The 24,855-nt window shown below is 46.0% G+C and overlaps 3 protein-coding genes across 3 annotated transcripts; 1 reads left to right on the top strand and 2 right to left on the bottom strand.

Moving 5' to 3' along the window:
• Positions 1-533: 533 nt before the first annotated feature.
• Positions 534-12,421, bottom strand: DHX33 (DEAH-box helicase 33). The gene is made up of 12 exons (XM_065853396.2): positions 12,091-12,421; positions 10,490-10,650; positions 9,604-9,831; positions 8,690-8,860; positions 7,642-7,827; positions 6,802-6,913; positions 6,265-6,424; positions 5,750-5,838; positions 5,070-5,197; positions 4,322-4,525; positions 3,515-3,601; positions 534-2,815 (listed from the first exon to the last, which is right to left on the bottom strand). The coding sequence occupies exons 1-12, from the start codon at positions 12,311-12,313 to the stop codon at positions 2,507-2,509; spliced, it is 2,058 nt and encodes a 685-aa protein (XP_065709468.1). The 5' UTR covers positions 12,314-12,421; the 3' UTR covers positions 534-2,506.
• Positions 12,422-13,745: 1,324 nt separating this feature from the next.
• On the bottom strand, positions 13,746-19,397 carry DERL2 (derlin 2). Its single transcript, XM_065853119.2, has 7 exons — positions 19,285-19,397; positions 18,765-18,830; positions 17,808-17,881; positions 17,275-17,368; positions 16,551-16,746; positions 15,897-15,987; positions 13,746-14,693 (listed from the first exon to the last, which is right to left on the bottom strand). The coding sequence occupies exons 1-7, from the start codon at positions 19,375-19,377 to the stop codon at positions 14,588-14,590; spliced, it is 720 nt and encodes a 239-aa protein (XP_065709191.1). The 5' UTR covers positions 19,378-19,397; the 3' UTR covers positions 13,746-14,587.
• Positions 19,398-19,551: 154 nt separating this feature from the next.
• Positions 19,552-21,508, top strand: MIS12 (MIS12 kinetochore complex component). The gene has a single exon (XM_065853484.2). It carries the CDS (start codon positions 19,755-19,757, stop codon positions 20,385-20,387), a length of 633 nt encoding a protein of 210 aa, XP_065709556.1. The 5' UTR covers positions 19,552-19,754; the 3' UTR covers positions 20,388-21,508.
• The last annotated feature ends 3,347 nt before the right edge of the window (positions 21,509-24,855 follow it).

The raw sequence follows: 24,855 nt of genomic DNA, 5'->3' as shown, positions 1-24,855 counted from the left end.
ACAGCATGTACAGAGCACCGGTACGTATCGAGAGGCTTCAGGGGAGGCTGGGGCATCGGTGAAGGCACAGAGGAAGCTTTAGGGATGTGGAAAAACAAAACAAAACAAAACCATGTAGTGCTTCCCTATTGACTGCAGCAACAAAAGCACCATCCACAGTGGAAGCTTTACCCCAGTACATCACCCCACGCTTTGTTAGAACAGTCAGCTTTCTGGCAAGACCTCGATGGTTTTACTCAGAAAAATATATTAAAATATTCTATAAGGGAAGACTGACCAAGGCAAATTGTTCTCCCATGTAAAGTGTTCCCTTTGCCTAGAAGCTGGCACTATTGCCCTCTCCTGAGGAACAGAACGAAAGATTCACTGACCCACCTTAACATCTTGACTTTAACATCTGCCCAGACACCCCAGTCTGCTTCAAATGACGTTCCCACAAGAACTGCAAACACTGGAACTCCTGAATGTCCTATGACCATTTCTTCTATCCACACAGCTTTCCCGCTTCACAAAACAACACCCAGGACTTCAACTTTTGCCATTATTTCTTTATTTTGAAAAAAAAAATTACAAATTAGTTCTAAATAAACGTACATTCCCTCCCTTAAACAGCCTGTTAAATTAGACTGCCCAAATAAAATGTGCTTATGCTCTATTTTCCTCTACAGATGCAGTAAAACCAATAAGTAGATACAATGATCTGATAATTCCCTGCAATTCATGTCAGGCAGAACAACTGAAACAGCTGCACACTCCTGAAATGCCAATCCAAACCCACAGCTGGTCATACATACAAAAGTTGCAAGTTTTGCCTGTGCACCATTTTTTCTCCTGGTGTTTCTTCCAAACCAAGAAACAATAGTGCAAAGGAGCACAACACAGGGACATGTGTCTGTTTCCGCTGCAACTCTGCAGACATTTAGTATCACCTTCCTCAGAACAGGCTGAGAGACAAGGCTGTTCCAGACACACCAGGTAACCCCGTTTGCTCTTTGGGAGGGTGATTTGCACATAAGCACAAGTGACATTCCAGTCAAACAAACAAACAAGGTATTTGCCCCAGTTCTCCAAGAGAAAACCAATTAGTGCAGCCCAACAAAAAGGCATACTACAATGTGCTGTGTAACTGTGATGCGTGTGACCAGAAAGAACAAATTATTGCAAAGAAAACAGTGATCACGAGCAAAGCCAGGAGCTTTCCCTGAGCAAAAAGAGGGAATAAGGGTTTGTCAACAGCCGGTATGACTGCAGCCCTAAGCTGCCCTGTTAATACATTATAAACTTTTTAAGGTTCCTATTTGAAGGATACAAAGACTAAACAGCACTTTAGTCACAGGATGAAAATCCCACCACAACCAGCGTAAACTAACATCACTGTATTGTGCAATGACTCCGCGTGTGCAGAACAGCTTCTTCTCCCGTCCTTTCAGACACACAACCTGCTTTAGTTCAGCTCATCCAAAAAATCTGCATAAATTGATCTGCTGTGTCAACAGACTCTGTTGAAATGGAAAGTTACCTCTCCCAGAGAGGTTATTTTAGACGTACTTAGGATATAATTTAAAAAACAATTTACATTTTTCCCCACACCAACACAGTCATAATGGAATAAATCCACTACCAAGCTTGTCCTTTGGAGCAGCTCTAGTTTCTTAACTCCAGTATTTTAAAAGATGATTGAGTTCCGTATTGCCACTTTTCTCTTCCTCCAATTGGTCTGATCAGCCGTGGTGGATGCTGTGAAAACTCCAAAGCACAGACAAGAGTCAGGAAACCAGAAGTGTTTGCTGAGAAATAACACCACATCCTAACAGCAAAAAGGATGAACAAAGATGATTCCAAACATGCAGGCAGCTGGACAACCTCACTGAGGAACCACCGGCAGCCTGAGGCTCAGACACAGCCAGTGAGGATCTGGCCCAATCAGCACATCCCCAGCACTGGCTTTTGGATGGTCCCAAATGAGGGTGAACATGACACACAGGCAGAAAGACGTTTGATGAGGTAAAAGACAGTAGCACCACCCTCCTAAAAACAGTAAAAAAAGGCATACTTTTCCCTGCAGACATTTAAAACTTTTTTTACCAATAAAATCTGCTAAGGACACAAGAACAACCATCAAAAATCCAAAGTCTGCTCAGAAGAGCTCTTAGGATTTCGTTTCCTCATACACAAGCCTGGGAAACTTCAGTAAGCGTTAAAAACTGGAAGCTGATGCCAACTCCTCTTTCGTCCCCAGTATAGATTTATCACATGCAAATACGCATGTGCACAGAGTACACAGAGTGTTCCCTTTTTACAGATTAACTGTTAAAAAGGGTGATTGTTCTAAGCCATGGAGACTTGTGAGGTTCTGTTTCTCATGGAGAAGCCATTTTCCTCTAAGGTTTTTACCATATTTGCAAGGCAAAGCTCTACTGCTCCTGTACAGTCATTACAAACCAAAAAAAAGAGTCTTTTAGGGTGAGCCTAAGAACCCTGGAGCTCCTGGTCCCAGATGCACAGGTCAGTTCTTGGAAGTCCGGAGCTTCCTGCGGAAATAGTCAGGGGCTGCGTCGTACAGCCAGTCGGCATCCACCACGCACAGGTCCCGCATGTAGCACTTGTTGGTGTGGAGCAGCCCGTTGTAAACCACGCAGGCGGGCTTGCAGTGGAAGAGCACGGAGGAGGGGTGGATGGCCACCGTCTGGTGCGAGTCCACCGTGCTGTAGGTGCCATCCGGCTGCAGCTCCGCTGCGTTCATGAAGAGGCTGTGAGCCAGGCAGCGGCGGATGTTCCCCGTGTCTGAGCGGGAGGACTCAATCGGCATCGAGAGCTGTTCAGCAGCGAGAAAGACAAGAGTGAGCAGTGTGTATGTGCACCCTCGCAGGCAAACAGCCCTGTTTCAGTGGGCTTCTGAGACTGGGTGTCAGAAACCCCGCTAGCAGAGGAAATAAGGAAGGACCGCTAGGAATTCAGATGTTAGGCTAATCCAGACTACTAGCAAACAAAAGATGAGCTGCAGAATGCATCGAGACTCTCCTAGGAGCAAGTTTTGGGCCAGCTGGCATGCACAATGGGACAGGGGTGCCAAATGGTGGCTCCCATGTCACACACAGACCGCAAGCTACTCAGCAGCAATTGCGGTGCTCTGTGAGTGGCAGGAGCAGTGCTGATATAAAAGCTGCTGTTAAACTGAACACCCAAATCTGCAAAGGAGCCAGCCAGCACGGGCTGCCAAGGCTGACATGGCGCAGTGGCACACACAGCACAGTTGCATCTACACTAGAGCAGCAAAACCCCTCAGGAAAAAATGTTCTCTACCCAAGAAGCCTTCCCAGAGGTCCCCTTCACTCTTCGCCTCAACTCACTGAGCAGCTGCAGAGTCAGGAATTTTACCTGACTATTCATGGGAGACTAAAAATAAAACTGCATTTTCTCACTCCTGGGACTTGATGCACAGCAAAATCAGTTTGGGAACAAACCGAAAAATACAAACAGGTGAAACACTGAAATGCAGTATGGCACAAGTTACCTTTACACAAATGTCCCGGAGCTGAGCTCTGACATCTGACACAAGCATCATGTTCCTGCTGTTGACAAAGTTCTCTTTGCACCATCCCTGCAGCAGAGATGCTGGGAGTTAGAAGGGGCCATTTTTTCACCCAAAAAGCATGACAGTCTTTGGATACCATGAAAAGCAGAATCCTCCAAACACACAATCTTCCTCAGAAAAGAGGTACTAACCCATTTTGTTGTCATATTTCCACCTGATTACTCCCCTCTGCCTACACTCCCTCCCACAGTGCTCAGAAACAGGCTGTTGTTGTTCTCTTCCCAACCAGAATTGCACTGCAAGGCCACTGAGTGCAGTGCAACAGCACTTGCTACCCCACAGGTGGTGAAAACAAGTAGCACAAGAACAACAGATGCTGCAAGGAATGGGGTACACAAATCTACAAATCAAACTGAGGTGTTTGTAGAGTAAGGTAAACCAAAACCTGCTTGTAAATATACCCAGTGTTTTGCCACTGAGCATGTCTAGGTACTTATCAGCAAGTCTCAACACTCTCCCACTCCCTCCTGTTTTCAGTTGGAACCAGAGAAGGAAGAGCCCTGGTTCTGATTACAGAACTGGCCACAGGAAGCTTTGGATAACAGGTTTCTACCTTCAGCACTCAAAAAGCTTTCTCCAATTATAAAGGATGAGTAAGTCCTCTCTTCTCATTGCTTTGGAAGGATGCATATTGCATCAGCTGTGAAGGATGCAGATGTCGCTCTGCTGTAGGCCACAAAAGGCTTCTCATCACCACCAGAAGCCCAGACAGCACTGGCATCCTACCTTGTTGCCACCGACATTTCTGAAGGCCCTGTAGATGCTGAGCAGGGTCAGATGATCCCCCTCACTGGAGATGAATTTCTTCCTGACGGATTGCACTTCCTCACGCCGGGCAGGGGGGTTGTGGAGGACACTGTCCACCGACAACAGTGACATGATGGTCAGGATCTCTTCTGTACAGTGGAACTTGGAGGACATGAGGATGGTCTGCAAATCACAGAACAAAACTGATTTTTGGTCGACTTCAGATGGGCAGATTTTCCTGCTCACTGGCAGCCCAGGAGCTTCACCAAGCTTGGTTTAGGACAATTTCATAAACATTTTGGCCTAGAGTCAACTGTAAATCCTCTTATGGGCCCACCAAGCACCTTAACAGCAACAGTCATGCTCTTTCCTGAGACTGGCCAGTTCATATACAGTACAGACATGGTGACTAAAATCCATTACAGCATCAGACACTTGATGAAACTGCTAAACAGTGCTACCAGCAACCCCAGAAATCAGCTTCAGAGGTGTCAGAGGAAAGAAATTATCTTCTAAAAAATCTCCCTGAATTAAACAAAAAATGACAAGGAAACCAGCACAGCTGCTAGAAATAAACCTGTGCTTCATTAACGCACTGCAAATATACCAGTACAGCTGCAGTCACCCCAAATTCCAGACCTTGTTTAAGGAGTTTGAAAGAGAAAAGCCAGTGGTACTGGGAAGAGTACAAGAGATAAAAATCAGTTAATTTTGCTGCCATTTTTACTTTAGAGAACTTTGGTTCCAGTGGAAAGGCTGCCATCTTCTTTCCCAGGGGGGTTAGGACAAGCTGATCTCCCTTTCGTTCCACAGCTCCCAGCAGGTCCAGCTGATCAATTGCTGCTTGAATAGCATCTGTCAAAACAAGGATGTTCAGGCTGTGAGGTCTCCTGGCTGGCACTGGCAGCGATGTGAAAGATCTGCTGGTGCCATCACTAACTCTTTTCCCTGGCCAGAGGAAAAAGTACTTTCTGTTTAGAAAAACTAGTGCCCCGAACCATGGCTTATCCCCCTCTATCCAGTACAACATCTTTTCCAATTTAAGTAGCAAAACCAAAGGCAAAATTCAAGCTGCCATCTTCAGCTTAGAGCAGAAGCCACATGAGATTCCGCTTTTCTTGGCAGAAGACCCAGAACTGCTCCCTGCTCTGTTTGGGAGCTGAACTCCCCAGTTCTCTGCTGTAACCGCAGCTGCTTTGATGACACTGAACCCAAAAAATGAGTGGTGCGTGAATTCAAGATTTCTGGAGCACCAGAAGATGCAATGGAGAGAGGCAGCTCCCCTTGCACAGCTCTGGCCTTTCACATTTTATCTTCTCAGGCTGGCCTGAAGACATGATTTTTAAGCAATTCCTCAGTAACTCATTTCTCATTTTTTTTTCCAAGGCTGCCTTTGTATCCACTTACCTGGAGATGGTTTGGACATGAAGTCAAAGTTGAGCACATTGGGAACTTTCAGGGCCAGGAGCTGAAGCATCACGTTGGCCAGGTTACACCTGCATAGACAGAAAAAACAATGAGATGGTTCTCTTCCTTTTTTAAAAAAATATTTTTTATCTTTTATTGACTTATAAGCTGAGCTAGACTGCTCAGATCTGTGCTGCAACTTGACTATTCCAACGCAGGCTGGTGAAGTTTCACTTCCTAAACCAGGAAAGGTAGGATACCAGTCCAAGATTTGGAGGAAAGTCAAAAGGACTATTACCCATGTGTGTTTGGAGACTTAGAGCTCAACTGACCACTCTGAGCAAATGCTTCCTAGTTCTTCTGTTTAAACATCTCCGCAGCTCATTTTTCTTAAAAGTCAACCAGTCAGACCCTAGATCCAGTTTGGTTGTTCAGTTCTTCACACAGCTCCGCCTGTCACAGCACAAGAAAGAGGTGTGGCAAGAAGTATGATGGCATCAGGATTCTGTACTCACCTCTGTATCTCGGGTATTGTCATTTTGTCAAACTTCTCAAACTCATCCTCTGTGTAGAGCCGGTAACAGAGCCCACTGTCCTCTCGCCCTGCTCTCCCTGTGCGTTGCCAAGCCTGCGCCTTTGACACCCGCTGGACTGCCAGCACTTCCAGACCAGTTTCTACGTATGGAAAAGCATTGCTTCAGTCTACGCCTGTGTAACACACAGCTTTGAAAAACATAACTTCATAGGATTAACAACAAAAAAATCCCAAGGTTTGCCACCCAAATACTGCTCAGATTTCACTTGATTTAGCACTCTCAAGCAAAGGTAATTATCATGGACTGTATCCATGAAGAAAAGATTCATTTGACAGACTTTTACCTCTGCATTGCTAATAACCAATAAAAACAATCAAAACCCCCCACTTAAAACCTAGGACATTAATTTAGACAGTGCAGAGAGTGTTTTAAATCAGCTGCCAGTGAGGCTCATAGCCTCAAACAACTTCTATAAAACTGAAAACAGTCTCTGCATCGCTCCTTAGAATTCCTCACCAGGGCTGTACTTCTTTGCTTTGACCATGCCGGTGTCTATAACGTATTTTATTCCTGGAATGGTGAGGGAGGTTTCTGCAATGTTGGTGGACAGGATCACCTTGCGACAGCCCTGAAAGAAAAAGCAAAATAAAGCCAGTCAAAAGCCACCTTAAATTAGCTGCAACAAAGAAACGCTGCTGATTTTGGCCAGTATGAGCCAAGCCTACGTATCACTGCAGCATGTTATGACCACACACCACGCTTGCTATGCCAGCTGCTGTAAATTAAGATCATCTCTAGTTCCTATTAGTTCCTAATCAGTTCCTAAAACCTTTGCTTACACTTCTTGCAACAAAATACATCACCCAGGACAGCTGTCATTAATACAGCTTTAAACCATTTTGGTTTCATTTCTGGCACACGATCTGAATTCTAATTTATCTGCTGAACAGGTACAAAAGGGCCCGAGGCAGCACCATTTCCTTTTCTTATGGGCCTGCCAAATATGCCCAGGTTTTTAGTTTTTTCAGTATTTGGCCCATTAACTGCTAGTTTTTTTTGTGATACGGACATAAAATTCCTATGAAATGGGCAAGTTTCAGTTCCTCTCCCCTTTTCACTCCCCCTAATCCTTCCTTCTTCTAATGATCCCAGATGACTCACTGTATGTATCTGTCAATGCCATCACAGTTGCATCATCTTATATCACATTGGAACCATTCAGCCTAAAGTCAGTGGACATTATTTACTTATTATCAGTAAAGACCACTTTAACCCCTTAAATTCCACATGCTTCTTACAGGAACTCACGCAAGCAAACAGACAAACTCATCCTGTTTACCCATCATATTGTCTGACCTTGGGTGCAGCCTGAAAGACGCGGAGTTGTTGAGAGTAGGGCAGAGAAGCGTAAAGAGGCATCACCACCATCTGTGGGCAGCCATCAGGGAGATGCTTAGAGATATCTCGACAGGTTTTGGTCATTGCTTCAATCTCTTCCTGACCGGTCAGAAACACCAGGATGTCCTGAGAAGCGGGTGCTTCCTGAAGCCAGAGGAAAAAGCAAGGGAGATGTTAAGATGATTTGGATAGGGAGGGAGAACTGAGATTGTAGTGACAGCAAATCTTCTGAGAAGTCCTGACAGTGAAGACACAGATGCTGTGCAGAGTGGGCAACAGCCTGAAGGTCCCAAAGGACTCACTAGAGGGGAAGAGTAAACCACATTTTACAGGATTAAGTTTTAACAGGATAGAGGAATCATTTAAATTCACACGGTTATTTTGCTAAATAACTGCCCAGGACATGCAAACAAGAGAGCCAGCAAGCACCCAGGTACAAGCCAGTACACACAGAAAACTCAGGTGAGAGGAGCATTTTGGTATTAGGTAGGAATCGACATCAGAGAGCTTTGCTTAGTGTTCTCCTTTCAATTCCAGCCTTGATGTGCAAGTCCCAGAATCCTAACAGCAGCTTCAGAGCATTAGATGCAGTGTAACCACCTGGCAGTTTTGCATTCAAACATTCAGTCATAAAATGCCTATGAGCTGTTATTTTAATACATTTCTGTTTGCTCTGTGATCACACTTTGACAGTAGGTTAGAATCAGCTGCCTGCTACTGTCAGCTTATGCCTGGATTTCCCCCTGCAAGCCAAGGCTCTGTACAGTTGACCACTTCCAACCTGTATTTGCACTTCGGGAATAACACCGGCCTTTGCCAACCCCTTCCTTTGAGCCAATACAACTCACTAACCCAGCAAGCTTCCCAAATATCTGCTTTTCCCGAAGGACGCAGTGAGCACCTCAGGAACGCCTCACATCATCTCTTCTGCTACAGCAACCTGGGAGTCCCCTTGACCAACAAACCACAGCCCCAGGGAGACACAAACCTGATGGGACAGCCATACCTGGTGGATTTGGAAGACTGACACCAGTGCTGCATGGAGGTAATCGCTCTGAGGCTGTTTGGTGTAAAAGATCTGAATGGGGTGCTGCCTGCCTTCTAGATAAAGAACAGGAGCTCTGTTGAAGTACTGGGAGAACTGGTCAACATCCATCGTAGCCGACATGACGATCACCTTCAATATGAGCATAAGAGGGTTTAGTGCTGAAGTTTAGACCCCACAGGACATACACCAGTCAGGACTAGCCACAAGTCAGCTTCCTGAGACTGAGATATAGGCTCAGAACAGCAAAAATCACACAGAGTTTGAGACAGAAGAGAGTGATCTTTCCTTATTAAAGCCATCAGCTTTGGTCTCACACAAGTGTAACGTGTTGGTATGATAAAATGAGTGAAGATGCGTTAAAATTCTTTTCTGCCATTTAATAAAGACAGTTGAGTATCCACAAAGCCAGGCTGCACAACAGTCTATTGAACAAGGCTGTGCTAGGACCTGCCAGTCCCACTATGTGCCTTCTCCACCCAAACCAACATGCACTCACACACTCCCTTGTGTACTCACATACATGTTCACATCGTACAGCTGACATCTCAGACAAACAGCTCCTGTATCCAGGGTGCTCTCAGCAACAGTAACAAAACCTCCCCAAACGTGCCTAGTCTATAACTAACACCCACTAAGCTCTTACAAACAAACGCAGCAAGGAGCTGACCAGATACGTTGTTCAGACAAGTTAAATCAGGCCCACACACCATAAGCTGGCCACCCTTGTCTATTCAGATTTAAAGGGGCTTTGTAGGAACAGAAAACAGACAAGGCTGAAATTTCGACCACTTTAAAAAACCCCAGGAGGCACTCATAGCTGTCAGGGTCCCAGCTCCAGCCCTGCCCCTCGCTGCCATCCTACATGCACATACTTTCAGTGGCAGTTTGCCCAGTTCCTTTCGTTTCTTTTGTGCAGCCTTCACCACTCCAAAGAGTACATCAGTATGGATTGTCCTCTCATGGGCTTCATCCAGGATAACAACACTGTACTTCCGCAGCATCGGGTCCCCAATAGCTTCTCGAAGCAGCATTCCATCTGTCAAAAACTTGATTCTAGTTTCATCAGATGTGAGATCGTCGAAGCGTACAGTATAGCCAACCTACGGGAGAAATCATTTCAGAAAGCACAAGCACAAAGTTACTACAAAGCACTCTGGCCAATGTATCAGCCAGAGCCCACTGGAACTCAGGGGAGACGCTGGAAAGCATAAGGGTGTATTTGCAGTCTGTGAGCAGTTAGTCTTGCAAATCTAATAATCCACCCAAAGGAAATTCCCAATAGTGTACACTAATTAGCTTTTTCCAACTAGAAGCATACTATAAATGCTCTAGGTTTCCTTTCCTTTCTTCCCTGCTAGAAAGCACTACATGCTCTCTGAAGACTTTATGTAGAAGTCCTTCTCCTCCACTTTTCTCCCACAGATTCACAGATCTGCACAGATTCAGCACTCTGCTCTCCTCGACAGTGACTTTTGATACAGGGAGCAATGGAAGGGAATGTAATATTTTTTTATTCATTAACCAGTATTTTTTCAAAAGGAGGAACACAGACAATAATCAAGAAGAAAAACATGACAGAGTCAAACATAAACCCCCCTGAGCCACAGAAGCAGGTAAACAGATGTTTTTTTTCCATTCAGACATATTATTACATGAAGATTACCTGCTACCCCGTGGTTCTTTTTTATCTTACCCATTAAGCCCCAATACAGTCCCATTGGCACTGCAGTACTAAACCAACTTTGTAAAGCAACCTACCAGTTTCCCCAACTCCGTCTTCTTCTCATCCGAGACTCTGGTAGCTAAGGATATAGCTGCTACTCTGCGAGGCTGAGTCACAGCGATGATGCCCTGGCGGCCAATTCCTGCTTCATAAAGGTACTGCGGGAGCTGAGTGGTCTTCCCTGAGCCCGTTTCTCCTAAAGAACAAAGGAACAGAGTTTTTCACTTTTTCAGCATCTTCAAATGAAAAGTCTCAACTCATTTTTCTGTGTTAATTTAGTAATATTTCAGGATGAGGAGGCTGAAGACAGGAAGAGGGTGGGGAACTTGCCCAAAGTCACATGGTAAAGCAGCAGCAGGTCAGGGAGCAAACCCAGATGCCCTGCTCTAGTCACTAAGCACTCCCCAACAAAACTCATTTCACCCAAATTCTCTCCAGCCATATTCTGGTTTAGAAACATATTCCAGTCTGTCTGGATAGGAAGCATTTGTTGTGTAACACAGCCAACATAAGAAGACAATCATGCTGAGCAAGGAACAGATGCTGGTTTGGTTTTGTGCCTTGTTTGCACTACACACCACCAAGTTTTAAAGTAAAGCTGTAGGGAAACCAAAGCAAAGCTTTTGTCACAACAGCAAGTACCAAGTTATGGTTTGAGGCTCTCTTAGAGGAGCGCTCATGGCACCGACCAACCAGCAAGTCTTGCTCTGTGCCTTCCTGAACCCAGAGATGGTCCCTTCAGCCTCTGGTGAACGTCTTCTTCCTCCACACAGCACTATCGCAACATAACCAACACTGTCCCATCTTCCCCGGGTGTATTTCCAGCACAAACTCTGTGTACACCCCTCTACCTAAGGCGACAATCAGCAAAAGCTGCCATCAGCACTCACCACAACATCCACACAAAAAGCACAGCTTGCTGAGTGCAGGATAGAGCAGCACAAATCCCAGTGCTTAGAGGCACCACAAGTGAAACTGCCTTGAAGCGCAAAGTGCATGGAAGAGCAAAGAGTCATAGAATCATTTCAGATGGAAGAGACCCTCGGGATCATTGAGTCCAACCATAACCTAACCAACTCCAGCACTAAGCTATGTTGTCTAAATGCCTTTTAAGCCCCTCCGCCACTGCCCTGGGCAGCCTGTTCCAGTGCCCGACAATTCTTGCCCGGAAGAATGTTTTCCTAATATCTCATTTGAATCTTCCCTGGTGCAACTTGAGGCCATTTCCTCTGGTCCTGGCACATGTTCCTTGGGAGCAGAGCCCGACCCCCCCTGGCTCCAAGCTCCTTTCAGGCAGTTCAGAGATCAGAAGGTCTCTCCTCAGCTCCTGTTCTCCAGTTGAACCCCCCAGGTCCCTCAGCCACTCCCCAGCACACTTCTGCTCCAGCCCCTTCCCCAGCTTCATCACCCTCCTCTGAACTCTCTCTAGCACAACTGGAGAATAAAAATATGACTAATTTACCACATTTTGGATTTACACCCAAACCCACTTCTCACAGGCCGCACCGCCGCCCAGCAGGACCGGCCCAGACCCGCGCTAGGGACACGCGCTGGGGACACCCGCGGTGCCGCCCGCTGCGGGGCGCCCCCTCGCCGAAGTGCCTGAGGGAACCCGCGGCCGGGCTCCCGCACTCACCGATGAGGACGGCGCTGTCCAGGCCGCGGAGCTGGCTCAGCAGCGGCCCCCGTGCCTGGAAGATGGGCAGGGTGCGGCGCTGCGAGTCGACGGGCGGCGGGTGGCGGCGGGGCGCGGGGGAGGAGGGCTGTGCGGAGGATGAGGGCTGAGCGGCGGGCCGGGGGGGTGGTGGCGCCGCCACCTTGGGCCGCTTGGCTGGGGGTCCGTCCCCGCCGGCCGGCATGGCCGCGCTGCGCCGCTCCGGGCCACACTGTCGCCCTGGCGACGGCTGCGCCGCAATGGCGTCAGCACGCCGCCGTCACACCCACGTGACGCAGCGCGGGGCATTACGGGAGATGCAGTCCCGTGATGGCGCCCGGCCCCACGTTTGGGGCATCACCAACGACCCACCGGGGACAACTGGACCTCGGCTCAACCCGGGCTCCCCGCAGGGAAACCCCCAGAACCGAAACATGCTCAAGTCAGCCAAGAAGGGCAGAGCTGACCCACAGGTAACATCTGAGACACGCAGGTTCAAGATCGCCCTCATTCCAGTTTATGATCCATCGGCACAAACACTCTGACATCACACACGGCTGACAGACACTCTCCAAAGGGGACTTTGGCATTTAAACACACTTCTTTGTGGGACAGGCTGCCCAAGAGGGTCATTAAGCACCATGTTAGGCAGTAATCTGCTAGTAACAGTCAGTTTTGTCTCAGAGCACAAGTCAGCAACATTTCAAAGTTCTTCCCAGAGACAAATATTGGGGTATTACTCAGTAAAGAGGCAAGTACAATCTCATATGCTCCACCAGAGCAGAAGGAAGTGTGTGAGAAAAGTAGCTTTGGAAGAGCGAGGACAGATGAGCATGGCTGTATAAGAGATTGTCCCCTGGAAGGGGAACGTCACCTGCCCCCAGCCACAGGACTCCGGATTAGAACGGGTTTTATCCCAGCTGCAGGGCTGGCTTTAACCTTCATCTCCAGCCTGCAACATCCCACCAGTGAACTGCTAAAGAGACTCTTAAACACTGAACTACAGAAAGGTTTTGATCCAATTCCTGTCTCAAAAGCTATCCTGGAGCAACATTGCCCAAAACATTTTTAGTATTCTTAGAGAGCAAGATTTATGATGTTTTGGAAAACAAAACAAAACAAAATAAAATCTCCCTTAATTCATAACCACTAACAGACAATATACAGATACAAGTGGAGTCACCAATTTTGTTTACCAGAATCTAATATGCTGCTTGTGGCCTAAGCATCACCCCAGGAGATCCCAACACATTCATCTCCTGGACTACAAACAAGTTAAAAACCCATAGCCAGTTTAAGAACAGCAAAATCTGAGACTAAACAAGACAACCACATGTGTGAAGGCTAAGCCTTTTCTCCCAAATTTAAGAGGAAGATGGAGTTTAAACAATATCTCTTTTTACCTATTATGATATAATTGTTACCTAGAATAATCCATAGCATCGAGACTGACAGAAAGCAACGAGTTGAACTGGGCTCCGAATACCCTGTGTGGCTCCTTAGATATTTATATTTCCTAGCAGTTCTGAGACACACTGGTAGGCAAAGCTTGCATTAATGCCATCTTTTCTGGGTCTTGCTTTTTCCAACCTCTGCGTTTTCACCAGCCGCCTCAAGACTACAGGATTATACAAAGATTAACAAGAAAAGATCCACGAGACATTTTATTCAACTCATCATCTGAGATATTTGAGCAGTTCTGACTCCAGACAAGTTTTTTCCCTAGTACTCCAAGCCACTTGATAACAATTAAAAGTGTTTGTGGGGGTAGATTTTTTAGAACTACCTATTTAGACGAACCAGCAAGACTCAAACCTGGTGATGTGAATACCCAGTGTTTGGGGGAAAAGCCATCAAAATGTAGTCTCTGCCTGCAAATGTACCCCCACACAGGCACATTCCCAAAACCTAACAGGCAAAATGCAGAGTCTGCATCATGCAATGTGTTGCATTTCTTACAACTCAAACAAGACTGGAGACAATAGCATCTCAGATTAAAAAACCTTTTGCCATTGAAATAGGGACTCACATGTTCAACCATCTTGTAGTTGTTTTATCCAAGAATTAAAAAAAAATGAGTTCAAACCCAAAAGGTTGGTTTTGTCCCCTGTAAAGTTTCCTGTATAGTTTCCTGTATCAAATAATTGGGAAAAAAAAAAAAGCTTTATAAATCACTTTAAACAAGTATGCATGGTCTTGTTAACTGTAGTTGACAGGAAATTGTTTCCAGTTTTAGTTTTTTTGGCTCCACTGGATCAATATTTTCATTACCAGCACAATAAATTCCCTTACTGGGAAAGACACTGGTAACCTGGAAGTGTCTTGGATTAGACTGCGATTTCATAAAGTGCTTGTATCCAAACCCATAGAGCTGTCAACAAGTGTCCTTTCTGGAATGAGGAAGGAGAGAGTCCCCAGTGTGGAACTTCACTCAGGTCAGGCTCTCCCAGTTGGCGCTGGGTTTTGGCACAGACACTCATTACCCTCCGAGGCGCTGACCCTCTCCCCAAGCAAATCCACCCGGTCGCTCTTCTGGCAAGGGATTGTAATTAGGATCATCCTCCGGGGTATCAAATATTGCTTTCCTGGAAAACAGAAAATATATATTTTTTTAATTTTAGAAAGCACGTTTCACAATAAGACTGAGACTGCTCCAATCCTGCCCATGTACAGCATGCTCCCTCAACAGCAGCAATTTATACCCAAGTCACATGTGCTGTTCAACCAGGAGCCATCTGGAAGAATTATGTGCCTACATCAACCCAGACTGACAAGATTCAGCTGAAAGTTAAAATTCCACCTCCAGTGTAAGCAGAATTTCCTACAGCTAGCATGTTCTCCCAGGACAGAACAAGGGAGTTAACAATGAGTGGGATATTGAAAAACTCTTCATATTTTGAGATGGGGACAAAGTAAGAGTCGAATACAGGCAGCATGGTCTCCATCTTGCAGGCAGTGAAAGGCATACTTGAGATCTGCATTTGGGACAACATTAGAGGCTTTAGTTTCCTATTTATTACAAAAATTATGCTTAACTCTGTAGGTTATTTTATCACCGGTTTTAGAGGTTCTATCTCTGTAGATTTTTTTAATCCACAAACAAAAATACAGTAGATTCTTTCAAATCAACAAGCAAAAAAAATCACAGGCTGCATGCAAGTAATCGTAGCCAAAATGTCTCAATTAAAAGTGTGTTCAACAAGACAGTTCTTAGAATAGCTAAAGGGATTAGTACTCTTCACCAGAATGCCAGGACATTTCAGAGAACTTTTCAGAACAGGAAAAAAAAAATATCAGGAGTATTACAGGATTACAGCTAATACATAAATTAAAGTATCTGCAAAAAACCATCCAGAATATTACACCCAGACAAGAATCACAAGCAGCCTTCCAAATACAGACAGGTAAGAGGATTTAAATGGCAGCCTGAAGGCAGCTGACACTTTGTTTCCAGAGGAAGGGAGTTACTGAAACAGCACACTGCTGAACAAAAATAATCCGTCAGTGTGAGATACTTGTCCAATCAAATAGGTACCACCCATCAGTTAAACTAAGCATAGGTCTGAATATGATATTTTCATTACCCAGGCTTCTGGAAGCCAGTTAAATTAAAACAGAACAAAAAAAGAGAGTCAGTTCAGCTCTAAACAATTCTAAGAGTCCCACAGAGCACCACAATTTGGTCTCAAGCTGCCTAATTTACCAGAGGTCACTGTGACTGAATTATAAACAGTTTTCATCACAAGTACTTTTTCTACATCCGTTCCAGATCGGATGTCAATACTCACAGGACAGACGGTGTTCTCAGAAGCCTTCCGCCACCAGGCTGGTTGGGAAAGACATCCTCTAAGAAAAAATATATATGTCCAACAGCAATGCCTAGTATGTAAAGAAAAGGCAAATGGTGATTTTTCAATATTTCTCATTTATAATACAGCTTTCAATGGCTTCACTAGAATTTTCAGAAAAAAAAAATCATCAAAACCAAATCAAACACACATTGATTCTTTCACAGTAAGTACAAGAGACATAGAAATACAAAAACCCATTAACCATGCTGACATCAGATGAAAGCCTTAACACTAGAAGACACAATACAAGTAAAACTGATTATCATCATCAAACATACCGATGTTACGGCCTTACTAGAGTTCAAAAAATCCTAACATAAAGTATTTTACTTCAATAGTCTGATGCCCACAATCAGATTATGTGCCCGGGCTGATTCCAAGCAATAAAAAGTCAAAGCAACAGAATCTCTTTCCATCCTTGTTACTGTACAAAACATGCTACAGGGTTTAGAAATCAGAACAGCCTGGTATAAATGTACTGGATGAACTAATTGCACGTAAAAGGCACTTAGCCCTTGGGTTTTTCCACATTTTGTGTTTCACGTAGAACACTGGCAGGAAAAGAACCTCATAATTCTTGCAGTTGCTTACCCAGGAGATCCACGATGATGGAGTTCCCCAAAAGCAGCGAAAAGCCCATCAGCACCCAGGGTAGAAATGGGGCTTGAAAGATGAGGAGACCAAAAAAGTTCATACGGACGTAGGGGTTCCTGCGGCTCCACACATACACCAGCATTATTGTGAACGCCTGACCCAAGAAAACCAAGTTCACAAACAGGCCAAAAAGCTGTGACAGTCAAAGAAAATAGTTCACCAAATAACTGTCATGAGGTCAAGCACGAGAAGAATTTGACAGCTTGGCCTGTAATCCTACATTTTCCACAGAATTTTTATCTCTACTTTCCCATGTTCAAGTAAATTTAAACCTACCGTTGATCAAATTCAACACCTACATCAGCGTTCAGGGTACCTGTAGCCTGAAAAATCCCTTTAAAGTATAATTTAGCATGAAAACACTGAAACAACTGCATTTCTCTTAGACAGCCTGAGCTCGATTACACACCTGGGCAGTCCCGTTTTATCCACTAATCTCCCATAATCCTGTCAAGCGGTAAAAAGCCTGAACAAACGCCCCAGGACTGAACAGCAACAGTCACAAACCATCCAAAACTACTCCAACGAACACCGTTACTCCTCATACTAAAACCAAAATATTCTATCACCTAAGAATTAAGATAAATGTAACATCCCGGTTTCAGCTCTCAGTCACATATCTTTAGCTTTACTAAAGCAGTTTGGAACACAAAAAGGATACGGTCATTAAAAGTCCTCCAAAAAGGAACATAAATACAAAATCTGCCGTCCGACCTCGGAAAGAGCCTTCTTCGAGCATGCGGCAGTAACGATATCTGAAGTCGCAGGTCAGGAAAATTCGATTGCAAATAAGTTTAAAGCAGACAAGTTTCAGTTACAGAAAAACTTAGATGTAAATTTTGTATCCATTAACTTAATCAATTGGGTTCTTTTCGGTGTCTCAGCTGAGAGGGTGACCCAGAAGCAAAATATATTACTTGGAATTTTCTCCGGCACGTCAGAACCAACCTGAAGGATGAGGCTTGTACGACAATGTCTTAACACCACAAAAATAAATGGCAAAAGTTTTGACAACTTAGGACAGAAATCCTACCGATGTCCCTTCATGACATCAGGGGAATTTGCATTGATAAACTCCCAGGAACTTCCCAGCGGAACAGAATGGAACCTTTGCCTATATGGGACATATAGCAACACGTCTATACTCTGGAGCTCTGTTTTTCAAGGAAAGAAAAAAAACTTGATAAAGGATACAAAAAGATCATGTTAAACAAAAAGTTAAAGCCAACTGGTCCAAAGAATAAGTAGTTTGTGATTAACCTCCATACCTGGAAATAAGACAAATAACAAGGACTTTAAACATGACAGTTTATTTTTATTGCCCAAACAGAAAAGCAAGTAACAATGTAACTGAATGTCCTCTACAGGCAATGAATCTAAGACCTACACAAAGATACAGTTCTTGTTCCAAAACCAGAGTTCTGTTACCCTGTGTGCAAAAAACATAAACAAAAAAATGCAAACTGTAGCACACTGGGATGAGATGTTGTTTATTACAGAGTTGCACAAGCCTGGATGCTGGAATAAAGCCAGCAGGCCAGAAATAAAAGTAACAGCCATTATATACAAAATCTTCTTACAGAGCACGGCAGGACAGGGCCCGACGGGGTCCAAGGAGCCTGACAGAGACCAAAAAAGCCCGACAGGACTTGACAGAGCCCAAATAGTATTTTGCAGAACGATTCTCATATTATTAATTTTGAATGAAATTCCTAGTAGACTGGGAAGAAATAATAAATGAGAAGTAATCAAACCACAATTCTTGACTGGCAATAGATCTCAGTGGACCTCAAGTTTTGCCCATTACTAGAATCTAGGACCATCCCCTCTCAGAACACAATCCCTCTCCAGAACCACAAGTCAACTCTGGAGCCCAATCTAGAACCCTCAAGTGAGCCAGAATCTAATCTATATCACAACCCAGAACTTCAAGTGACTTCTCCATCAAAACAGCTCCCAGTTACCAACAGGATTCAGTCTTTTAAGTCGTAACGATTACAATATGATTGGCATTTTAGCTTTATAGTTTCTTTAAAATGTAACTTCAACATTAGAAGTCACAGTCATTTGCGTCACTCAATTCTGAGAAGACAAGCACTTGCAAACTCAATGGTGTATTTAAAAGCCTCCCATGCTCCAGAAAACACTTACTTGAAAGTGCTTAAATATTAATTCAGGGTTGAAATACAGCTGAAAGGGTGTGATTAGTTCTAATTGCTGAAAAAGAGAATAGTGGATGCAATCAGTACAGTAAGAAATAGATATATGTGCCCAGCTAAACAGCCCCTTTGTGATAAAAAGAGCCCAAGCAGTACTCAGTCAGCACTCTGGGCTCTCAAACACAAGCGAACCTTGATAACAGCGATAATGGGGCTGTAGAGATTATTATTTAACTGTGCTTTGCCCCTTTCCAGCCGGGCAGCCGGCAGGGGCTGGAGCGGCTGCTCTTCGGGGATCCCACCGCTCCGGGCCCTGAGTGGAAGAGACCTGGCCCTGGGGCGGGCCGGAGCTCACGCCCTCCCGCTCCTCTCCCCACACCCCTCTCTTCCCACATCTTCCCACATCTCCCCACGCCCTGCCAGCTCTGCGAGGCCCCTACCGTCCCCGCCCACTGGCCGAGCCCCCAGCGGGAGTGTCAGGGCGGGGGCAGCGCGGCCGGGGCCGCACTCACCACGGCGGCGGTAGTGAGGACACAGGCCGTGGTGTAGGCCCGCGTAACGGGCGGCACCTGCAAGTACTCCTGCCGGAAGGTCTGGTACGCCATCTTAGCGCCCCCCCCCCCCCCCCCGCGCTGCTTCCGCTTCCGCCACGCGCGTGCGCCTGCACGGAGCCAATGGGCGTCGGCAGCGCGCCCGTTTGCTCCCCTCGCTATCCCCGCCCCCTAAGGGCTGGAGCGCTTGATGATTGGGCGGTACGTTGACGCTCGCGGTCGCTGATTGGCTGTGGGCGGTGCCGTTCTCCTGAGGGAGTTCGAACGAGGCGGGAAGCGGCTGCGAGCGGAGCGGCCGGAGGGAGAGTGTCGGTCGGTACCGGCTTCGCGGGTCGCGGTGCGGGAGGCCGCGCTGGGCACCGGGTTCCCCTCAGCTCCGGCCTTCCCGCGGCCTGCGCTTCTCCTTCCCTCACCGGCTCTCGCTCGCCGCCATGTCGGTCGATCCCCGGGCCTACGAAGCGCAGTTCTTTGGCTTCACCCCGCAGACGTGCCTGCTGCGCATCTACATCGCGTTCCAGGACTACCTCTTCGAAATCATGCTGGTGGTGGAGAGCGTCATCCTGAAGAAGCTGGAGCGCCTTCCTGACTCTAAAATCACCCCCTTCCAGATTCGGAAAAGCACGGAGAACTTCCTTCTCTTCATGAGGCAGCAATTCGATAAACTCTTCGGTATGATGGAAAAAGTGCTTCTGCAGCTGGTGCTAAACATCCCCAAGAACGTGCTTCTCCCCGAGGACAAGGCCCACGAGCAGTACCCGTACAGCAAGGAGCAGTTCCAGGCGCTGCAGGACGAGATCAAGCAGCTGCAGCAGCAGTACCGGGCCGAGGCGGCCGCCGGGCAGGCACTACGGGCAGAACTGGAGGAGCAGAAGGTGGTTCAGGCCGAGCTCGAGAAGATTTTACAGTGGTTTGACGGGCTGGAGAATGTCTGTAGGGAGCACGGGACCGGCAACTTCAAAGAAAGCTTTGTGTTCTTGACACAGAACTCCAAGAAGCTACGAGATGTGCTGAAAGACGTGGAAGAGAAGCACAAAAAAATACAGAAGTGTGATCAGTTATTGTAATGGAAATTCTGTAAAAGCAGTAAAAATAATGTCAACGGGTTGCTTAAAATAATATGGGTTTATCTTTCTGGAAGCATCTGCCTTAATCTCTTACGCCTCTATTCTTGCCAGGATCTAGACTAGAAGCTGCTGAATGTTCAGTTTACACCTATTTTGCACCTCTCTAGGGAGGCAGGGAGAGAAAAAACCTGTAAAATGTAACTCTAAAATTGGTGGTTTAGAATAGATTTTGGGTTGGATAATCTGGCCGTGAATGCACCTTCCTGACTTTATGAATGTCATCTCTGAACACAACATAGCATTTGTTTATTGTAAGGATTATTTGTTTAAAAAAAGATGCCTAAGTAAGACCTGTAGGAAGTGAATTTCCAGACTGATACCAGTTCAGAGTTGATGTTCCCAGCAGCGTGGAGGTTGGGGCTCTGTGCCAGCTCCCCGTGCTGTGCTGCACAGGCAAGTTCTGGTTAAGGCCGAGGTGCCATTCACTGTGTTTTCAAACCCAACAACAAGGAAGTTCACAGAGAAGAGTGAGATGGTAATGCTGTTGTCACGGCTCTGATGAGAAATAGATCTGTTTGCATCAATACTGAATTTCAACCCAGTTTCTGAAATATCTGGGTTATTTACCTCCACATGAGTTTGCGAGGAGGCACCTTGTGTTTTCTTTAAGTGAGGAGCACAAGCTGCTCCAGAGACCGAGAGAACCCGCTGGAGGAAAAGAGCAACTTTATCACTTTGTTCTGCTTTAGCTTGTGGTGCTTTGTATATATATTTTGTTTTGATTTTTTTGTTGCCCAGTGTCCTTTTTCTACTAAACATCAAAGTTCATTTTATTCGTGTTTAATCAGATTTCCATGTACAAAAGTTATGAAGACTGACTGAAGTGCTCGAGTTCTTTGAAGTCACTTAATTAAGCTTTTTCTATCTGTACTTCCTTCACCATACGTCACAGTCTGTCTGCATCTTTCTATTTGCATCGGCAGGTTTTGAATCTTCTGTACAGACATACAATGAAATATCAATACTAATTTCTATTTTCTTAAGGTAGACATTTGAAAGACATCAAACTTGTGAGTGATTTAGAAGTTACAGCAATAAAAAAATGTATCAAAAGCATAAAATACACTTTGTGATTCTTTCTTCTCCGACTTCAAGACTTTATACAGAATCAGCTCAGTCAAACCAGAATCTTTAAACACATATTGCCTCGATGAGTGGTTGGAGACCTGGGAGAGTCGGTGGCCACACATGAAATCCTCACAGAGGAAATTAATTTGGGATGTTGAGCTCTAGACGTTGTAGTGAACTTTTGCCTGTGTGGGGGCCAGAGTTCAGAGGAGGGAAAAGTAGGGAATCAGGTAAAAATTACTTGTTTAGAAAACAACCTAGTGACTTAAAAGTTGTTATTCTTGAAGTTTGAAGGGTAGAAAAATGTCATGATTAATACAGTGTCTGAAGGAGGTAATCTTATTGAAAAAGCGCATCTTCATTTCCACTCTGTTACCATCAGTCTGGAGGAGGGGTTGGGTGCAGTGGGGAAGGAGTTGGCACCGTGTCCCAGGGATGTCCCCAAAACACCCTCCAAACATTGGGTGTTCAGTTCCCAATGCAAAGGGGAAAAAATAAATACAATTAAGAATTTTTTTGGCAGCATTCACAGCCACTTTGAGCACTGGAGCCAGGCAGGGCAGCCCTCGATGTATGTGCTGATTGATGGTGTAATTAGCAGCTGTTAATAACCCACACCTGGCAGAATGCCAGCCCAGGGCAAGGAGGGTTACCATGCCCCTCCTCATTAGAAGCTTTAATTACAGGCAGGAAATGCTGGCAGCAGCCACACGCTCTAATTGCTTCACCTCAGGCTGGCGGTGGGTCAGCTCCCTCTGTCCCCAGGAGTGCCACTGCTGTCCTCATCCCCATCCCACAGCACAGCGGAAGGGACCAATGGGGCAGGGAGAAGATGCTTGTGTGACACCAGCCGTTATAATGATGAAAAATAAAACAAAACAAAAAAATGTTATGCCAAAAGATTTTCTGTCACAGGTATTTTGGCTGGCCTGGACTAAGCAAGAGGCTCCCCCATCCCAAAATGCAGCCCTGAGAAACCTCCCCTGCCACAAAAAATAGAGGTGGACAGGCCATGGTTGAAGCCCGGGGAGCAAACACTTACCAGCATCCACATCCGCAGCTTCTAAGGACACGCTGTGTCTAATATCAGGCCCAGCAGAAACATCTTCCCAGCTTTTATTGTAAATCATCATAGAGGACTTAACTTCAGCCTGGAGAGGGGGAAAAGAATAAAAGCACCAAATGAACTAGAGAAATAACATAAAGGCAAGATGGAGCCTTTGGAGCTCACATCCCTGGATGGATCCCACCAGGCAGTGATGCCCAAAACCAGACATTTTGGACCCGATGGTCCCACGCTTTGCGACCACTCTGCTCTGATTATTTTTGTCCTCGTCCCCCAGCAGCTCCCCAGCCTAGCACCTCCCAGCACCCTCTCTACCTGGGCAGTGGCAGCTCCTGCACACCCACGTCTGAGGATTTTATCACCTTTCATGTCTCCGCAGGAAGGGAATTCACCTGCTGCTTTGTCTCACTTATACCTCCCAGGCTGTTATTACTCCTACTTACACAATTCAGAATATTATTCCCTCCTGCCACCTTAATTTCTAATAATTAGTATTTGGTATAGTACTACAGCAGAAGCCAACTCTTAATGACTGTTATAATAAGCACTAAATCATAATTTACTGTTCAAGAAATCCAGTTTGAAATGCAGCCCATTTAAAAGAAAATGAGGAGGGGTGGCTTGCAAACCATTTATCTGGCTGGAACAAACCCCAGATCGAGTACCCAGTAAGATTTGCACATGACCATAAACCCTGGGGACATTTACTGGCCTGGGACACATCACTGACCATGTCTCAGGGCTGGACGCAGGATGGCGGCAGCGACATGACCCATGACGGTGAGACTGGAATGCTGCAACCCCAGGGGGCAATTATGTGACTTCAATATTTTCTTTACTCCCTGCCAAAACATTGGGGTATTAATCCACCCAGTGTGGGAGCGGGCGATAGCATTAATCCAACAAATGTGCTCATGCGTTAACGAGTCCTCGATGTCCCTGCTTGCACCCTCGAGCCTCTGCCTGTCCCTCCGACAGGGAGGTTTTTTCCTTCCTTCCTTTCACGGTGCTGGTTGTAGCGGGTTCAGCCCTGTTGCTATGGCGCTGGGGCACATCTGGGCATGTTTTTCTGAGCTTATCGCATAAACGACTTCTCCGATAGCACAAAGGGACACAGTTCCTCCCTCACCTGCTCAGCCAGTCGGGATCACTGCAGCACCGAAGCACCTGGCCCCAAAGGGGGTTTGGGTTCTTTAGTCACCAATTCGGTGTTGGTGTGCCAGAAACAAGCTAGAAAAGCCAAAGGAAAAAAACAAGAGGATAAGAAGTTTAAAGTGATGTTCAGTGGCTGCCTTGAGCCCACAGGAGATGGTGATGGAGCTTGTCCCCAACTTTCCAGCACCGAGTCAGCCCGTGCCCATTGCAGCCACTGAGCCCCAGCCACTTCTGCCGTGATTTTGGGAGAGGCGCAGCCTCCATCCTCATCGTCACCCCAGGGAGGGTCATTCCATCAACAAAAATGCAAAGAATGGACTTGTTAGGAATGAACATCCCCAGGTGAGAAATAAAGCTGCATGGCTTATAAAATTCAAGCAAACCCCCTCTCTTTCAATTAGAACTTTGCCTAAGAGATGCTCATCACTGTATGCCTCGGTACAAGTAACAGGGCCACAAAATGCTTTTTGCTCAGTTTGCAAAATAAATAACAGGTTTTGTCTTCGCGTGGTTTGCTGGGAAACACCAATTGTCACCTCTATGTGCAGCCTGCTGCTGCAAACGGAACAGGAAAATGAAGCTGTTACATCCCAATGTGAAGCACAGATGTGTCTCCTTACCCTCCGCCGGCTGTCAGGGGAGATGCCAGGACCCACTCAGGGACATTTCTGTGACAGGATGTGTTTCTTGGCACACGACAACTGGCTCAGGGCATAAAGAGGCTCCTGCTTTCTTCAGGGAGGGAGAAAAGGGAGGTGAGGGATTTCCTAAGCTATGCCCAACTCTTGGCGACTTTGCAAAAACAGATAAAATAACAAAGCTCATCTAGAAACAACGTGGGTCATCCAGTGAAACTGAGCATTCACCCCCCAGCGCATCCCCTCCCAACAGCACAACAGCAAACAGCCCAGCTCTGCTGGAAAAACACACATCAGGATATGATGCACCCAAGCTGCTGCTTCTTTTTCCATTCACTTTTGCTGCCTGGGCACAGCTGAAGACCTGGGCCTGTGTGTGAGACCATTCCTGGCTGGAAAGGTTTTGGTCTCCCCATTTCTGTCCCCTGACTGTGAAACCAAAAACATCAGCTCATGGGAAGCTGAGCCTGGTTTGCTGAAC

Source organism: Patagioenas fasciata, chromosome 19, assembly GCF_037038585.1.
Source record: "Patagioenas fasciata isolate bPatFas1 chromosome 19, bPatFas1.hap1, whole genome shotgun sequence".
NCBI lineage: Eukaryota > Metazoa > Chordata > Aves > Columbiformes > Columbidae > Patagioenas > Patagioenas fasciata.
This window is presented reverse-complemented; position numbering and strand designations above follow the sequence as displayed.

Bases quoted from the DNA above. Each gene is read 5' to 3' on its own strand.
- DHX33 (XM_065853396.2), bottom strand. From the start codon at position 12,313: ATGCCGGCCGGCGGGGACGGACCCCCAGCCAAGCGGCCCAAGGTGGCG. The intron at 8,861-9,603 runs GTATGTGCATGT...CTCATATTGAAG, and splicing joins TGGGCAAACTGCCACTGAAA to GTGATCGTCATGTCGGCTAC. The intron at 3,602-4,321 runs GTAGGATGCCAG...TCTCTGCTGCAG, and splicing joins GAAATGTCGGTGGCAACAAG to GGATGGTGCAAAGAGAACTT.
- DERL2 (XM_065853119.2), bottom strand. From the start codon at position 19,377: ATGGCGTACCAGACCTTCCGGCAGGAGTACTTGCAGGTGCCGCCCGTT. The intron at 17,369-17,807 runs GTATCCTTTATC...CTGCGACTTCAG, and splicing joins TTGTTTAACATGATCTTTTT to ATATCGTTACTGCCGCATGC. The intron at 16,747-17,274 runs GTATCCTTTTTG...TGACTGTCACAG, and splicing joins TTGGAGGACTTTTAATGACC to CTTTTTGGCCTGTTTGTGAA.
- MIS12 (XM_065853484.2), top strand. From the start codon at position 19,755: ATGTCGGTCGATCCCCGGGCCTACGAAGCGCAGTTCTTTGGCTTCACC.